This window comes from Corvus cornix, chromosome 13, assembly GCF_000738735.6.
Source record: "Corvus cornix cornix isolate S_Up_H32 chromosome 13, ASM73873v5, whole genome shotgun sequence".
In the NCBI taxonomy this organism is placed as follows: Eukaryota; Metazoa; Chordata; class Aves; order Passeriformes; family Corvidae; genus Corvus; species Corvus cornix.
The window spans coordinates 11,165,494-11,182,280 of NC_046343.1; the positions used below are offsets into that span (position 1 = coordinate 11,165,494).

Genomic DNA, 16,787 nt, shown 5'->3' on the forward strand with positions numbered 1-16,787 from the left:
CCTCCATCAGGAGAAATCCAGAACAAACCATGCTGCTATGGGATAGCTGCAGCTTTTTGGGCTGGGGGACTCCTGTAAATTTTAACCTTCCTTAGTAGTTCTTTTTTAGTAAAACAGCAAAATGGGTGCCCCTTTCTATGACCCATTTCCCAGAATTACCACTTTGAGAAAAGGTTGGCAGTGATGCTGCTTCTCTATTTTAAAAAATCAATGCCATTTCTGTAACACTACTCTTGTTTGAATTTCCTCACAAAGACAGACCCAGTGAGTGTCTGAGTGTCCTGTTACAGAATGGATGCCCTGCAATCCATTAATAGCCTGGGAATGTCAATTCCTCTTTATCTTGGTGCCAGGTTTGTTTGACAGTTCTTATAAACAATAGAAGAACCTTTAAAAAAATAGAAGAACTTTTTCCACATTGCCAAATGGGTCTCTCAAGTGCTCCAGCACTAATTTGATGGTGTGATCCATCAGCATTCTGGGATGTAAGCACTTTCCTCCCCTGGGGAGCTCTAGCAAAAAGGAATATGCACTGCCAGGCTGGGAGAAACCACTGGGAAGCCATTTTTGTCCACCTGGTAGTGGATCCTTGAGGGAATGACAGTTGATTTCCCTGGAGTAACCAACATGAAAAATTGTATCCTGACAGTTTGGGGATATCTGTGTGCCTTTGGCCCATTTCCAAGTGCTGATGGCTTCTTGGCACAACCATGAAAGTTGGTCTTGTCATCCAAGCTCAGCAACCTCAGCCTCTCTTTTCTCCCTGGGGAGGCATTGGGGCATGTGGTCCTATCAAAGAAAAGCAAGTGTTAAAGTCTGCTTCTGGGGAATTCTTTCCAATTCTACAATTTTCAGGTGATAAATTCTACAGCAGAGATTTATTTCACACCATACAAAAATATTTAGAGCCCTTTGGAATTGGAAAAGCCCTAGAGAACATGTCCTTTGGAAGAAAATTCTAAATTTGGTCACTAAAAATTACATGGGCTATATAAAACTCCTGCATCAAAGCACAATGTGGAAAACAGACCAGAGTGTTGATGCAACCTCTGGAAAAGGCAGAGAGTGACATGCAAAGTCCTGCAGCAGCAGAGGATGGGCTCATGGGTCACAAAGCATTATGAGAGAGTTCAGTTCAAGATGATTTGCAAAATTGGAAATCTCTGGTTTGGACAGGAGAAGGGAAATGAGCTTCCTGGTTGTCCTATTTCTGTAACTCTGGGCATGTTTCTAAGAAAAGCACAAAATCAGAAACTGGCCCTTGATTGCATCTGCAAATAAAAAAAAGAAAATCAAAATAAATCTTCTCTATGCAGAATTTCTTATTTAGAAATAAAAGTATCAACAAAAAAGTGACTTGAAAAAATAATTGCTCTGCACTTGAACATCTACAAAAACACACTGTGCCCTGCTGTATCCATGGCATAGCTCCTTCAGTTTCCTACTGCTCCCATTTATGCCTGGCCACTTTGCACTCACTCTGTACATAGCTGTGACGTTCATGTCCTGCACTGAGTTCAGCCTTTCCCATTTAGGAATTCCCAGTGCTGGAACAGAGCAGAGTTCCAGGCTCCTCTCCCTCAGTGCTCTGCCCTGGGCAGTATGAAGTGCAGATCTCAAAACTACAGACCATCCACAAAGGCCCCTTTTAAAACATCTTGAGCTTGTATTTGGAGTTGATAAAGCAGTTGCCTACCTGGTCTGAAGCACAAGTCTTCTCTGAGAGGTGGAGGATGAAGGTGTTCCTTCGTGCTCAGCCTGACCCGCCAACTGAGTGGCACCAGCAGCTTCCAGCATCTTCTGCTGAGACCAAACTGAGGATGCTTTGGGGTAGGACCAAGCATTAGGCAATCCCAAGAGCACAGGTGGATCTGGAAGAGCTGCTCCAGCAGTCCCTGGAGCATGGACCTTCCCCACAGGCAAGTGTAAAAGCAGTTTCCTAAGCAGTGATGCATTGTTCCTCTGCCCATACAGCTTTTAGGGAGATGTTATGGAGGCTGAGTTCTCAAGAGTAGGAAACTCCTTCAAGCTGATGAAGACCAGGGTCTGGAGAGAGGAGAAAGCACTATCTCTGCTAAGAACTGGTAAGAAAATGATGCTGCTCCTCTCTCCAAGAAAAAGAGGTCAGCAGCAGATGAGTGCCAGTCCCATGGGCTGCCCAGGCTCTTCCTGAACCTCCCCAGCAGTTGGTGTCATGAGCAGCACATAAGAAGAGGAGAAAGAGGTGACAAGGACCTTGGTGAGGCTGGAGACATCAATGTGCTTAGGATACAGAGAATGGAAAGCTGTGGAACCACTTTTTAGAGTTTTGGGTATTTTTTTAAAACATTTGCAAAAGATAAATACCAACCAACCAAGTGCTTCACAACTACACAGGAAAATGGGAAGCAGACACATGGGTGGATTTTCAGACAACTGGAAAATCATACTGGCAAAGTGTATGTCAGAGAATTCAATTGAAAAATAAATATATTGTTATTTTTAATTTGCAATCTATATATTTGAATCTATATACCTATATATTCTGAAATATTAAAAATGCCTAGTACTATCATTGCCATATCATAACAACAAGTTTGCATGTATTGAGGTGGGATTAATAATTAATTTCATAAGATATTCCAACATTTCAAGATTCAAATTACTTTTTTACCTGTAGTGCCACTAGTAAAACAGACAATTGACAGATCTTCTGGTCGAGGAGGCTAAAAATACAAAAGGAAAATAAGAAAATCACATCAGTGAAATGCAGAAGTGTCAGTAGTAGAGACTGTTGACATTGTAGAAACCTAAAGATCAAACCAATTATGTTTTTGCTCTGACATAAAAAGGTGTTATTCCCCTCAGCAAATATAAAAGACCATCATAAAACTCTTTTTACCAGATTTCTTTAGTTGATGCTCTATTCCTCCCTTTATGCTGTGCTCCAGATGCACTAAGGGCATGCTGTAGTGGTAGGAAGACTTTGGTGGAATATTTGTCTTGCAGTTAGTATTTTCCAAGCCACCACCTCTATCTGTAGATGTGTGGGACAACTTGAGATAATTCATCAATTTCCAGGTCAGTTCTGGAAAGAACTCCACAACAGGGGACAAGATTCCAAAGCTGATTGTTCCCATTTCCCGCAGCATCTCTGTATTCTCAGCACCACTGCATACGTGTGCTATTTTGGGTCACGAATGACTAAATAAACAGCTTGAACATCAGAAGCTGCTTTTGAGAGTTTTGTACGAGTATGAGCAGCCAGTGAAAAATATCAAAGCAATTTTCCCAAAATATCCCCTATAAACACTGCCAAGCAGTATCTCTAAACTATAGAAGCCCCAGCAGACAGTGAAGGGTACAGAGACATTCCTCCAGTGCCACCAGGGTAAGGTAGTGGAATTAGGGTAGCTTAACAATGGGATTTAATTACTGTCCCATTAACATGTGCATAGCAGGATGAGCTATCTCATTTAAGTGTTCCAGGTAGAGGGAATAAAGCAAATACTGCACATTGTTCGCTACGGGAGTGGTGAGGCCCTGGCACAGGTTACCCAGAGAATCTGTGGCTGCCCCATCCCTGGAAGTGTTCAAGGCCAGGTTGGACAGGACTTAAAGCAACCTGGTCTAAGCATCCATGGAAGGTGTCCCTGCCCATGGCAGAGGGTTGGAATGAGGTGAGCTTTAAGGTCCCTTCTGCTGCAGTTTTAAGGGGGAAAAGCAACATGCCAACACTCACCACAGGCACATGTCGACTCTCACGGCCACAGTCCTGGAAGACATTAAAGTAACAAAAGTGATTTCCACTTTAATTCCTGCAGTGTAACCCACTTGCTAATAATCTGCAAACCACTAAGGGAGAACATGAGCTAAAGCAGACAAATTAATAGCTGGCACTGAGGCCATCTTTATTATTCTGAGTTTCTTGCCTTAACTTCAGTGCCTTCCTTGGATTTCAAGTAGTGTTTGGGTTGGTTGAGCTGCATCCAGGGTGTTTCAAACAAGTGTGAGGCTGTAGGCTTATGTGTAGGAGGACAGTGTCACAAATAACAACCCCCTTCCCATGCTTAAATAGCAGCTGACAGCACATTTGAGGATAAAGAACTGAACTGTTGGCTCTGCTATCTACAGTGAATAACATCAAGAGGCAAGTGCACCAAGCATCAGTATTATCAGCCACAAGCTGCTCTTTTGTGCTCTCCAAACACTGAATCTGGCACACAATTCACAAGTCCCTGTACATTGTACTGTCTTTTTACAGATATTACAAAAAATAGTAAAAGGAGAGGGAGAGCAAACTCACCTCCACCTCCTGCATGGTCTGGATGTGAACCCCACAGCGCTTCCCTCTCTCCATCAGCTCCTTCTCAAATGGGTCCATCAGGATGATGGAGCTCAGGCCTGGTGTTTCTCTCCTCTCCACATGGTCAAGGAGTATCCTGGCTTTTTCAGGCTTGTCACAAATGACCGTGGAAATGTCAGCTGAAAGAAAAGCAGCCAAACAAGCTGTTTGCAGTAAATGTTTTTTAATGCAAGACTGTGGCTCATAGCTAACACTATATCACTTCTGATAGTCACTCCAGGCTACACCAGAAATCCCAGCATATAAAACATGCCTCTCTTGAAAAATGAGAAAAAATTGCAACCTTAGCTAACCTAAATCAATGCCAAAGTGGTAGCTGACATTATTCGGGGATTCAGTTCAAAATATTAAAATTGGTCCCCACATGGATTAAAAGATTGAGGAGGCAAAATATCAAGCAACACAGGAGTGGGTAGCCGTGGAGTAATTCCCGCATCCAGAGCAACCCCTATCCAAGGTTATGCGTGTCTGGGTATGTGGAAAATGCAACAGAGGGAACCCTGACCCAGCACAGGGACACCCAGCTCCTCAGGAACTTCTCTAAGTGAATTCAAGACACTCAAGTATAATCACAATGCCCCATCCTTGGAAGTGTTCAAGGCCAGGTTGGATGGGCCTTGGAGCAACCTGGTCTAGTGAAAGGTGTCCCTGCCAATGAAGAAAAGTTGGAATCAGATGAGCTTTAAGGTCCCTTCCAACCCAAACCATTCTAGAATTCTATGATCATCTGTTTTTTAGAAGCAGAAAATGAACCATTCTGAGCAACAAAACTGACTTCTGGGAAGATCACATCAGTTTTGATTTTACCTGTGTTGACAATGTACCGAATGGCTCCAGGACCTAAGGTGTCATACAGGGGAACCACCACCATGGAGTAGGTGTAGCAAGCCAGCTCAGAGATGATCCACTGCAGGAGGACATGGAAGCGCAAAGGTGAAAAGGGGCCATGGGAGCAGATATAACTTGAGAACAAGCTGACAGGTCAGGAACATTATTACTACAATATCAAGTTGGACTTAAAATCTCACCTCTGGACGGTTTTGAGCGAAGACACCAATGAACTGTTTTGTGGATGGCTTGCAGCCCTGCTGCAAAAGGCCCGAACCCAGAGCTTCTGCTCTTTCAGCCACCTGGAATTTGGAGAGGAAAAAATACATGAAAAAAGAGGAAAATAAACAATACAAAATCAGGCAAAGCTTAGAGGGAGGCTCTCAAATTATTGTATTTCCTATCTAGAAGTCCAATTTTTATGTTATCATGAACCATCATTAGCTGCCTAGCAACTGATGTAGTTGGCAATGCCCCATGGCTCCAGAGAGCCTCGGTGCTGCTTTCAGGAGTGGACTCATGGCACGGAGCCAGCCTGTGAAAGCCAACACACCCATGTAACACCTGGATGTGCCCAGGTGGGGACACTGGGAAGCATCACATGGTGCATGAGCAACCTCCTGGTCTAACGTGCAGGCACCCCAACACCCCTTCTTGTGTTGGGCAGGGGAAGAGGATGCACAGCAGGTGTCACCTCCAGCTCACCTCCTTGTAGGACAGCCACTGGTAGGGCTGCTTGGGCTTCCTGAACCCCAGGCAGGGGCCGTTCTCTGAAAGACACAAGCAGAGATGGTGAGTTACAGGGGGCAGTGCCAGGAGTTTTTACATGTGGGGCCACAATGTGGGGGAGCCCTCCAGGAGTAAATCCATAGTTATTGGGCTGGTTCTCACAGCAATCCCCAGCAAATTACACACACAAGTGCATCTGATGGGAGACTAAATGCTAGGATCCCCCAAAAAGGCTTCAATCCTCCCCACTGATAGCAGCAATTTGCCCCAAACAGCCTCTTTAAAAGGCTTCTCCAAAGGTCACATGAGCATTAGTGTTTGATGAGGGCCCTCATCCCAAACACTAGCTCCCACTACTTGTGCTGCCTTTTGATTAAAAAAGGTAAAAACTACTGTATTTAGCCCAGCCTACTCTGGAGGAGGGTAAAACAACACGCAACAGTGCGTGACTGGATGAAAATTTGAAAAGTTTGAATAATGTACTAATGGTACCTATTTGCAGAAATCCATTCCTCCATACACCTACCGAGTTCTTTATTTACCCCTGTCTTGTGGGGCAGAATATCTGCAGTTCCACTGGGGTTTTTTATGGTACCAAAAATAATAATCTGACCATGACATTGTTGTATCCAATGAGGCAGGACACCATAAACAGCAGACACAGAAATAGTTATGATAGAGCAGGGAAGAGTCATCATGGCTTTTTGGAGCAGGAAGTGATGTCTCTCAAGTGTATGAGAGCTATGTGATGATTCCATTGACCATGGGATTAGGTCATCTGCATGGCTTGGTCCCCCACCTCTCCCAACTTCTGCTCCTAGGCCTCCTCACCACCGTGCTCTCACCAGAGATGCTGAATCCCCTCCTGAAGACCTCATACATGGTCCTGGCATCATCGTAGTAGTGTGTCAGCAGCTGCGGGCTGTCCCCGATCACCGAGCGGCGCGCCCCAGCCAGGCCCTGCATGAGACAAGGTGACACAAGGTGACACGGCCATCAGTACTGCTCGAGGGGTGGGAGATGGGGAAAGCCCCACCATAAAGCAGCACACTCCCCAAATTCCAGCAAGACCTCTGTGACCACCACCTGCCCCAAGACCCAAAGGGATGTGAGAGGAGGGACATTTACCTCAGCACCTCAGGAGAACCCTCTGCTCATAGAGGAGCACTTGTCTCAGCTCACTGTCACAGGAGATCACTGATATTTCCCAAGGGAATTTAATAAGGAATTGTGGATCTGGAAGTAATGGAGTGGAGATGTGCTGGGGGAAGCAACTGCTGTGCGCTCCACAGGTTTCCAGGACTAGCACCATGAGCACCTCCACAAGGACATCCAGGCCAACATGAAGGACAGACTAAGGCAGAGGCCAGCCCACAGTGCATGAGCTCGGTAGAGGTGTTTTAGGAGTTGGCAGCCAGGGTGAGAATGACCAAACTAGGACTGCACTGGGAGCCAGAAAAAAGTCTAATTAAAGGTTCCCTAACCACAGTGAAAAACTGTAAATTCCTCCCACCCTTTTAAAAAGCTGTTGGAATTAAAGACAATAACGTCTTAGAGGGAACATCACAAAAGGCTTTAAAAATTCTCCTCCTGCTTTCAGATATTAAAATAAGTAGAGACAATTTTCAGAAATATTTCTATTCTTTAAAACAGAGCTGTATCATTAAACTTTAAAGTCTCTTACAAGCATAAAAAGTAATAACTCCTTAGCCTCTAAGCATGGATTCAGGTTTACTTTTCTTTACTGTTACCAAGTTTGCAGCACCAAACTCAGCAATGGGCACACATGAAGAGTGACAGATGATCTGGTCTCACCAGCTGTTGCCTTTCAGTTGTTTCTCCCATGCAATGGCAGTGCCTCTAATCTTTGGCCACGGATGGTTACAAAGCTAAGACCAAAATTTTACTGAAAATCTAAGAGAATAAATTAACATGCTGTATTCTAGTTTTTCAGTTTACAGAAAAAGGTGAATTAAGGGGTGAAATGATCCCTGGCACAGTGCATTACATGGCTGATTTCAGGATGAGGTTGGGGAACTACTGAAACAACAACAACAAAAAAGCCTTCCTGGCATCCCCTGTGGACATAGGTCTGTAGAAACGAGTCCAGAGCAGACCATGAAGGTGATTAGAGGGATGGGACACCTACCCTATGAGGAAATGCTGAGAGAGTTGGGGTTGTTCAGCCTGAAGAGAAGGGTCTGGGGAGACCTTAATGAAGGAGGCATACTTTTTACAAGGGCACATAGTGGCAGAACAAGAAGTAGTGGCATCACACTGAAATAAAGTAGGTTTAAAATAGATATTAGGAAGAAATTCTCCCCTGTGAGGGTGGTGAGGCCCTGGCACAGGGTGCCCAGAGAAGCTGTGGCTGCCCCATCCCTGAAAGTGTTAAAGGCCAGGCTGGATGGGGCTTGGAGCAGCCTGGTCTGATGCCAATGGCAGGAGGTTGGAATGAGATGATCTTTAAGGTCCCTTCCAACCCAAACCATTCTATGACTTCCAGGCATGCAAATCTCAGGGAAAGCCAGCCGGGGTTGCCCTGGCCTCACCTCGACTTCCTCCGACTGCATGCGCAGGTCGCAGGGCGGCTTCACGGCCCTGGGCCGGCTGGCAAACCAGTAGGCAACAACAGCCGCAAAGGCACCAATGCCCACCAGAGCTGTGGCTGGTAGGTTGCGGAAGAACTGGCTGAGGTCATCGAACTCAGGGAGCCGCAGACTCCGCAGGATTTCCTGAGCCTGCATCTTCTCCACCAGCGAAACGGCAAACTCTGCAAGAGCCAGAAGGATGGGTCAAGTCAGATGAGGTCAGTCTGAGGATGGGTAGGGGCAGCACAGGTCGCTGGGAAGGGGAGAACGTGCTTTGCCTCATCAGCCATCACAGACACCCTGCTCTGCTGAGCTGTGGGGCTGCCTGCCAATAGCCACCCTAACTGAGGAAAACAGCATCTGTGGAAGAGATAGAAGAAAGGAGGAAGCATCCATAGCAGAGTGAGCAGGAGCAGACAGCTCACTCCCTAAGGACAACCAAGTACCAATGTACAGGAGGTAATGCAGCTGCAGTTATCTGGAGTGAGTTATGCTGGGACAAGCTCTGGGATCCAGCTACAACCCCTCAGGGCTGCAAGAAGCTTTCTCTACCTTCCCTGAGCAGGACTGCACAGACAGTCTGGTTGTGCTGGGCTCACAGAGCGGGAGCTTCTCCTGGGAAAGGCAAGGTCACACTGTGGATCAGGCATCGATCTAGACTCTGCCACAGCAGGTTGCCTTGCTTTTCCCTTTTGCACATACAGACACAGCCACCAGAGAGAAGGAGCCAGGCAGGTGGCTTGCTGCTCCAGAGTGAGAGATCAGGATGTCCTCAGGGGACTCGTGTTTGGGTGTTGAGTACACAAGGAACATTTTAAAGAACTCCTGTTTACAGTGATGGCCCCATATCAACTCCCCACTGGGGAGTCTCCAGTATCGGCCAGCCCTCTGAGAGATGAGCCAAGAAGGTGCTGCCCAGGGGAATCCAAACAGTTAAGGTTTCCCACAGCTCTCTTTATGACTTTACAAGAGTCAAGGTCTTAAAAGAGTTTTTCAGCCACATGAAACCAGGCAGCCCCTTCCCTCTTGCCCTCTGGCCTCGCTCCAGCTTGTCGAGCTACATGGCTTCACTTCCATGAGGGGGCCAGGACTTCCCACACAACAGCACCACTAACACAAACCAGCTTTTTTCCTCCTGGGAACAGTGTCTGGGCTGCACTATCCTGAAGTCCTGAAGGTCAGGACTACCCTCTAGTAGCCTTCTCCTGTGTTTGTGCCAAGTGAGCATTGGGACTGGCACAGGCCAGGCGGTGAGCAGAGGTGCACCCCTCACATGAGGCTCTGGAGGAGGTTTGTAAGTTTGCACAAGAAAAAAACCAACATAACAAACAATTAACCTCACTCACTTTTGGGTTACGAAATGGTGAGGACAACAGCGAGGGGACAGCAACACCGAGCCCATGTTCAGAGTCATCCATCTCCCTCCTGAGGGCTCTGGCCCAAACATCCCTCTGCCCCATGGTCCCTGATGCTGGCCCAGCATCCCACAGTCACCTCTGCTCCCAGAGAACACCCAACTGTGCAAACCCTCTGGGACCATGACCAGCCTCTTCAAGAGTGGTTGAATCCCTCCAATAAAGACATCCAGATGAGGGTACTGGGAAATACCCACACAGAAGACAATTTTCTCCTGAGATTTGAGTGTTTTTTCAGAAATCCCTACATGTGATAAAATACTGACTGTGCAACTGCAATGATGTTAGCATGAACTGTGAGGGTGGTGAGGCACTAGCACAGGTTGCCCAGAGAAGCTGTGGATGCCCCATCCCTGGAAGTGTTCAAGGACAGGATGGACAGAGCTTGGAGGAACCTGGTATATGGAAGGAGTCCCTAGACATGGCAGAGCAGTTGGAACTGAATGGGCTTTAGGGTCCCTTTCAAACCAAACCATTCTGGGATACATTGATTCTATGAACTGAGACAAGAATACTGGTTTCTCCCCTAAATATTTCTTGACACCGGACTATGAAAAGCAGCCTGACAAACACACTTTTACTACAAAAACTGGGAGAGCTTACCGAGGGCGCTATTCATTTGCTGATGAATTGCCTATTTGTGCAAAAAGCATTTCAGCAAGTCCCAATTAAGACTGTCTGCTCCCAGAAACAGCCTGTCCCACCAAAAGCAGCCACCCAGTTTGCTAGTTACACTGAAATCTTGAGAATTACTCCCTCAACAGCAGCCTGGAAGTGCTGTTTTGTATCCATCCGTGCAGTTAAGTTGAAAGTGGAAAGCTGGGAAGGCGCCTGTGGGAACAGCACTGTCATGGGGGGATGCCTGGCTACAGCCACATGCTTCTGTCCTGCTCAGCTGCAGGGACTGCCTGGGGGGAAGTGGGACCAGGCCATTACATCTGTCTGGGTGGAGGGCATCCACGGACATCTAGAGCTCATAGCATCAACAGAAGGATCATGAGAGTCAGGGCTGCAATTTCTGTTCACATTCAATTTTGGCACTGCAGAGTTCACAAAACTTGCCTTTTGCAACAGTTAATCCTGGGTTTTGCATCCCAAAGGGATTCATGATGAGTCCATACTTGATCTGCTTGGAGCAGCCAACCTGCCCTGGGATGGTGGCCAGGATAGGGGCCCAGGTGTGTTTGGGATGATCAGGGAGAACTGCCTCACCCCCTCCCTATACCTACAGAAAGAGGGGTCAGGAGTGCCTGGATCACAGCCTCCTCTGACGAGTCAAGACAAGCAGGTGAGCACCTCATGGTCACATGCGCTGGGAGTACATTTCTCATGTGCTCAGGAAAATAAATAATAGCAATTTAAACCCAGCACAGTTGGGCTGGGTTACCCATCAGGAAGGCAGCGTTGCACCCCAGAGTGCACAGCAACCAGCTGCTGCTGTCACCTTGGGCCCAGGATCAGCAGCAGGATGCTCTCCACACCCTTTCTCCACATTTCTGTTACCTTTGTGGCCCATTTCTGCTACTTCTTGGCCCCACTTCTGTTGCACACTGCTGCAGTGCATGTTCCCCACAAGCAAGCGGCCCTGGGTGCCAGCAAGCAGAGCATGGCACCCATGTATGTGGCACATGGAAACACTGACATTTATTCCAAACAGCACTTCGCATCACTGGATTTCTAAAATATTCCCATGGCAAAGAAAAGAGAAACAAATATGCAGGGAAGGACAGAAAAAAGTGGTTTTGAGGAAGGAAGAAGTGCTGGAGAGGTGCAAAGAGAGCACAGCCATGGATGAGAGCTGGGGGTGCCTGGCACAGGCGAACTTCCCAGCTGGGGTCTGGGCTGAGCAGGACTCCTGCAGCCTCTGGGCAGCCAGCAGTGACACTGGGCTCCAGGTCAGCCACCAGCCTGTGCTCACAGCAATCACCCCTGCAACAGGGCTTAATTAATTATTTTGGTAACAAACGGCTCTCTTGTGTGATTTAGTTTTCATTTTTTTCTGCTGGAAGTGATTCTGTAACTCCAGTCAACGGAGTTCAGTGACATAAGCCAGTGTGCTAACAGCCTCAGACTACTAGTGTATGCCTAATGCAATCAAAATTTTACTGGTCCTGTGCAGCCACACAATCACATTCTTCCTACCATTCCATCAGTGCCTGCTTGGGAAGAACAACTCCTATTGGGACATCCGTATCCTCCTGCCCCCCTGCATTCACAGTGGGATGGGGAAGAAGCAGGTGATTCATTTTATCCTGGAAAATGGGCAAAGTGTCCCATTACCCTTTGTTCAAGCCCCAAAAAAGGCTATTTACATTAGACTTCATAGCACAAAACCAAAACCAAATAAGCAGCTGTTCAATACGTCTGAGAGACTTAACTGTTTGCAGTGGGGAACTATGAAGCAGAGCCAGTGACATGTAATGGCTCAGAGCCCGCACACCCTCCGCTTCTCTCAGAGCAAGCTGGAATATTCTGTCAGCTGGCAATCACCACGGATCTGTGTCCTTGGGCACAGCACTGGCTGCTCACTCATTTCACTGAGGAAACAGAATTTACAGGATCTGAAATATATCAATCCAGAGAGGCAGATGTACAGGGATTTCACTCCAGTGAAACACTACAAGCTTTTTGAACTCTTTTCTCATGTTCAGTTCTGCAGAGCTCAGATCCTGAGATTTATAGTTGTTTTCCTGAAATGTGGTCAGTGACAGAAGATTTGCACAAAGAAGTATCCAGCAAAACTTGGAGCACTCTCCTTCACCTTCCTGTGCAGAAGAAAAACATGCCTTGTGCTCTGTGCAGAGGGTTCAGGGGACTTTGCGATAGGGATTCAAATCACAAATGGCACTCAAATTATGACTATAACAGTACAAGAGAGTCTCCATTTACCATGGGGAAAGGGAATGTCAGCATTCGCAGGGACACATAAAGCTGTTAGTCAGATTGCATCACTGGAAACCATTTGTTTATTTAAATGAAAGCTGTTGCAATAATTAACATCTTTATGCAAACATGCACAGAGGCTGCCACAGCCATGCAGTCAGAGGCATTTGGGGATGTTGTGTATTGCTTGCGGAGTATAAACATTATTATTTTTCCTTTTTCTCCAAACTCCGTGTAGGCATGCAGTGGGACATCAACCCTGGGAGGAGCCTCTGCCATTAAATGCAGCTCAGGTACTTCTGACCTTCTCCAGCTTGGCCAGGGAGCTCCTGGGACACCAGGAGCTGTGACAGCTGAGACAGCTGACACAGGCTGTGAATTCCTAATCGCTGCTGTAATTAAAACCAGAGAGCTGATTCCAAGTCAGTCTCTGCTCTGCGACTCCACAAGTTTCTCTGTGTGGACACAGAGGATGAGAAGCTGGATGAGCCTTCAGTTCTAATCCTGAGGCCACTGTGGGTTGGGGTTGGGCTCAGGTGAGGAAGGGGGACACTGACCACTCTGCAGCAGGCTGGGTTCACATTTCTCTAGATTTTACGGGAACAAGTGATCTAATGAGGTCTCCCACCACAGACTGTGTTGTGCCTCAGCCACAAATGCAATATCCAGTTTCATCCAAACCTGCAGATTTTTTTCTCACTCGTTGTACTTACACGGGAAAATTTGGAAAACTCATGGCACTTGGCCACCTTTCTATTTTCAACAAGTTTAAGATCAGGTCAATTTATTCTCTGTTTTAATGGTTCTACACTATAGTGTTTAGGGAAATGGTAATGCCATGCTTTACAGCAGGGTGAAGCCAGTGTTAATTACAGAGAGAAAATGTCATTATGTATTTGTTGGCATTACAGAGAGATACTGAAAACCTTACAGAACAATTCCCTGCTGTGAGACAGGAAGCCAGGCAGTCTTCAAGCTTGTAAACTGCCTGGGAAAGAGTAAAGGGTGTGATAAACATAAAGGGGAAAATAGGAACACCAGAAGTATCTGAAACTATGAAAGATTCACTGTGTGGAAATCCAGTAAGCAGCCCCAAAATGAAGCAGGAGACAAGCAATACTCAGCTCACATAGTTTTGCTCACATAGTTTCCTAACAGCTTCTGTCCCACACCTGCAATTGTGGTATAAACACATCACCACAACAGTGACCCAAAACATTTCACTGCTTGTCCTGCATCCCTCCAGAGCAGCCTGGGCAGGGGTGACCCCACAGCCCTGACCCACCACACATACTTGGATGCATGTACAGGGACCCTCTGTACTCTGCAAGGGGTAATCAGCCACACCTGGGATTCAGCAATTACTAGGATTATTGATCAAGCCAAGGCTAATACTACTTAAAACTTTCTGAAACCATACCTGCTTTTGCTCCTCTGAAGTGACCTATCTCACTATAGCCCTTTTCCTCATTTAATGTCTCTCACCTTCAGACACATCACCCTAAGCCAACTCCCACAGCCTCCACATAATGTATTGCTGCTTTGATTTTAGGGACAGTGCATTTTCATAAAAACTGTGTTTTCCATTTAAAAAATGCCCCCTAACTACCAAAACCAGACCAAACGGAACTCTTACAGGTGCTTAATTTTACCCACTGAGCAAAATAATTGCCTCCCCCGTGCACGACCACTATTACTGTGTTTTACTTAGATCACACAATTCTTTGCAGGGTCAAATAATAATCAAGGACTCAAAGCCAAGGCATTTGGCCTCATTGACTATGGTTACACTACAACTCAATGAGTTGTAATTGGGAAGGGGAAAAAAAAGAGGAGGGAAAAAAGGAACTGGTTTAGAGATAAAATTGCTTTTTTTGGATTATTATGCCAGTGCTCAGGCAACATAAGAGAGGGTGAGAGGCGACAGATAGCAAACAAGGGAGGAAAGGCACACAGTGCCTGAGAGGCTGTAGCACTTCTCCAGGGAGCAGGCACTGGAGAAGCACCCCATGATCAAGAAATGTTATAAAAGCAGTTTGTAACTTTTATATTTTTATTTTTACTAACGAAGAATATCCTTCTCCCTTTCCTTTGAGAATCAGACCCATTCAATCTGTGAAACTGGCCTTTTGCCAACAAGACTATTAAAGAACAGGGTTTCAGTGGTACATAAGCCTCTTTAGCTCAAATTGCTTTTGTGCCAGCAGAGCCAGCTGGGGGCTCAGTGCACCCTGAACTCAGGGTCTGGGGTGTGGGAGCAGACATGGGGCTGCAGCAATGCCAACTGCCTCCCCATTCACCCTCTCTCAGTGCCCTCCCACCCACTCAGCAAGGCAGTTATCCTCAATGGAGAAAGGCTTTGCATCCAGGTCAAGCCTTGGATCTGCAGGAGAAAAATAAGGCAAATAAACTTCATGGCAAGGAGGCCAGCCTTGCTTTCCTGTGACCTCTGGTGAGTGAGTGAGTGAGTGGGGAGAGCACAGGGATGGATGAAAGAGACCAGTTCAGCATCAGCATGTGGTTGGGGCTGTGGTATAAACTTGGCCAAGTGGTGTATTATTTTTTTAGGAGAGACAGGGAGTGTCACTCAGGACAGAAAAAAATGTCTCAGAGAAAAGGCTGCTAAAGTACTGGGTCCCATTTATATATGGTATATACACACATACAATTATATATCTGCATGCGTGGATGTAAATGCTTGTGTGTGCATGTGCATATATATAAAATATAAATAAAAAGTAGAATTTCCCCTTACTCTGAGTGACTGATGGTTAACAGCACTAATTGCATAATAACCATGTGCCCCTAGCATTACTGTAGTCATCTCACTCCTTAAAAAACTCTGACTAAATAGTTGGTGCATTAACAGCCTGGGTGTGACCATGGCACCACAATTCCCCATGGTTCCTGGGGACGGAGCTAGTGGCAGATCACAGCACTGGGCTCAGGGGCTTTGCTGACCCTCCAGCTCCCATCCAGCTTCCTGACAATCCCAATCCCAAAGGCAGAGACAAAGGCTGGGAATCTCCAAGCAACCAGAGGAGCAGCACTGGCCTCTGCTCCCTCCTGCTCTGCCCAGTTGGGAAATGCATTTGCAAAACACAAGATCTTTGCAAGCATCCACTAAAAAGGGAAAAATGCTAACAAGGAGCTCAATGTCCTGAAAGAGCCCAGTAATCACATGTAAATAGAAGTATTTAAAGTATCTAAAATATCTACAGCATATCAGTCCCTTGCCAAGAAAAATTATTCAATAAATAATTCAGTGCTGTGTGGAGATCTTACTTTAGACATTTGAGATCTTTCAGAGAGCAAAATCCAGTCCCCAGCTGTCTGGAAATGCCCCTTGCTCAGAGCCATGCACAGAACATCAACTCATCCTCATCCCTCTGCATCAGGTCCCTCTTCATCCACTGATACCAAATCCTCGTGGAAAGCTTCATCCACCATCCCACACCTTCTCACCCACTCAGCACAGCTCAAACATGTGGACCAACCTAAAAATACCTTTTGCACCCGTGAGCAGAGCGGTGCAGCAGCCCTTGGAAGCCACCATGACTCACACATACGGAAAAGCCATGACTGGGAATCTGGTCCAAATCTGCCACTTCTCTGGATAACAAAGCATAAGGAAGCCTATGCAAGCATTTTAAGTTTCCTCCCAAAAGGGAAAAGCTCAATAGCTCTGCTGTCTCTGAAGTCTATCAGTTGCCTAAGGCACAGTAACAAAAAAGCTCCTCCAACTGCTAACATTCTTAAAATGTTACCCAGCACCAGCATGAGCCAGAGTCACGAGGTGTCATTGACCAGGCTAAAAACCACAGCCTGTGGTTGCAGAGGATGGAGTTCAGATGGGAAAACCTACCCAGGATATTTTTGTACGCTATCCCCCTCATCATATTCATCTTGTTCCCCTTATGCCAGTGTAGCTTCTGTGTGCTCACACCAAGTGGGCTCAGGCCATTCCTCCAAGCTAAAACAGAACCCAGCCAGAAG

At 46.4% G+C, this 16,787-nt stretch overlaps 1 protein-coding gene across 7 annotated transcripts in view; it reads right to left on the reverse strand.

Annotated features, from left to right (window-relative positions):
• Positions 1–16,787, reverse strand: part of ACSL6 (acyl-CoA synthetase long chain family member 6) — a 62,217-nt gene that overhangs the window by 23,633 nt on the left and 21,797 nt on the right. For 6 of the 7 annotated variants that reach the window (XM_039559545.1, XM_039559542.1, XM_039559544.1 and 3 more), the window contains 8 exons: positions 8,455–8,675; positions 6,748–6,862; positions 5,879–5,943; positions 5,374–5,475; positions 5,153–5,252; positions 4,286–4,464; positions 3,722–3,754; positions 2,654–2,705 (listed from right to left, as the gene is read on the reverse strand). In XM_039559545.1, coding sequence (XP_039415479.1) covers positions 2,654–2,705; positions 3,722–3,754; positions 4,286–4,464; positions 5,153–5,252; positions 5,374–5,475; positions 5,879–5,943; positions 6,748–6,862; positions 8,455–8,649 — 841 coding nt within the window. In that variant the 5' untranslated portion in view covers positions 8,650–8,675. The remainder of the gene's footprint in view (positions 1–2,653; positions 2,706–3,721; positions 3,755–4,285; positions 4,465–5,152; positions 5,253–5,373; positions 5,476–5,878; positions 5,944–6,747; positions 6,863–8,454; positions 8,676–16,787) is intronic. The other variant, XM_019294014.3, reaches the window with a different exon arrangement.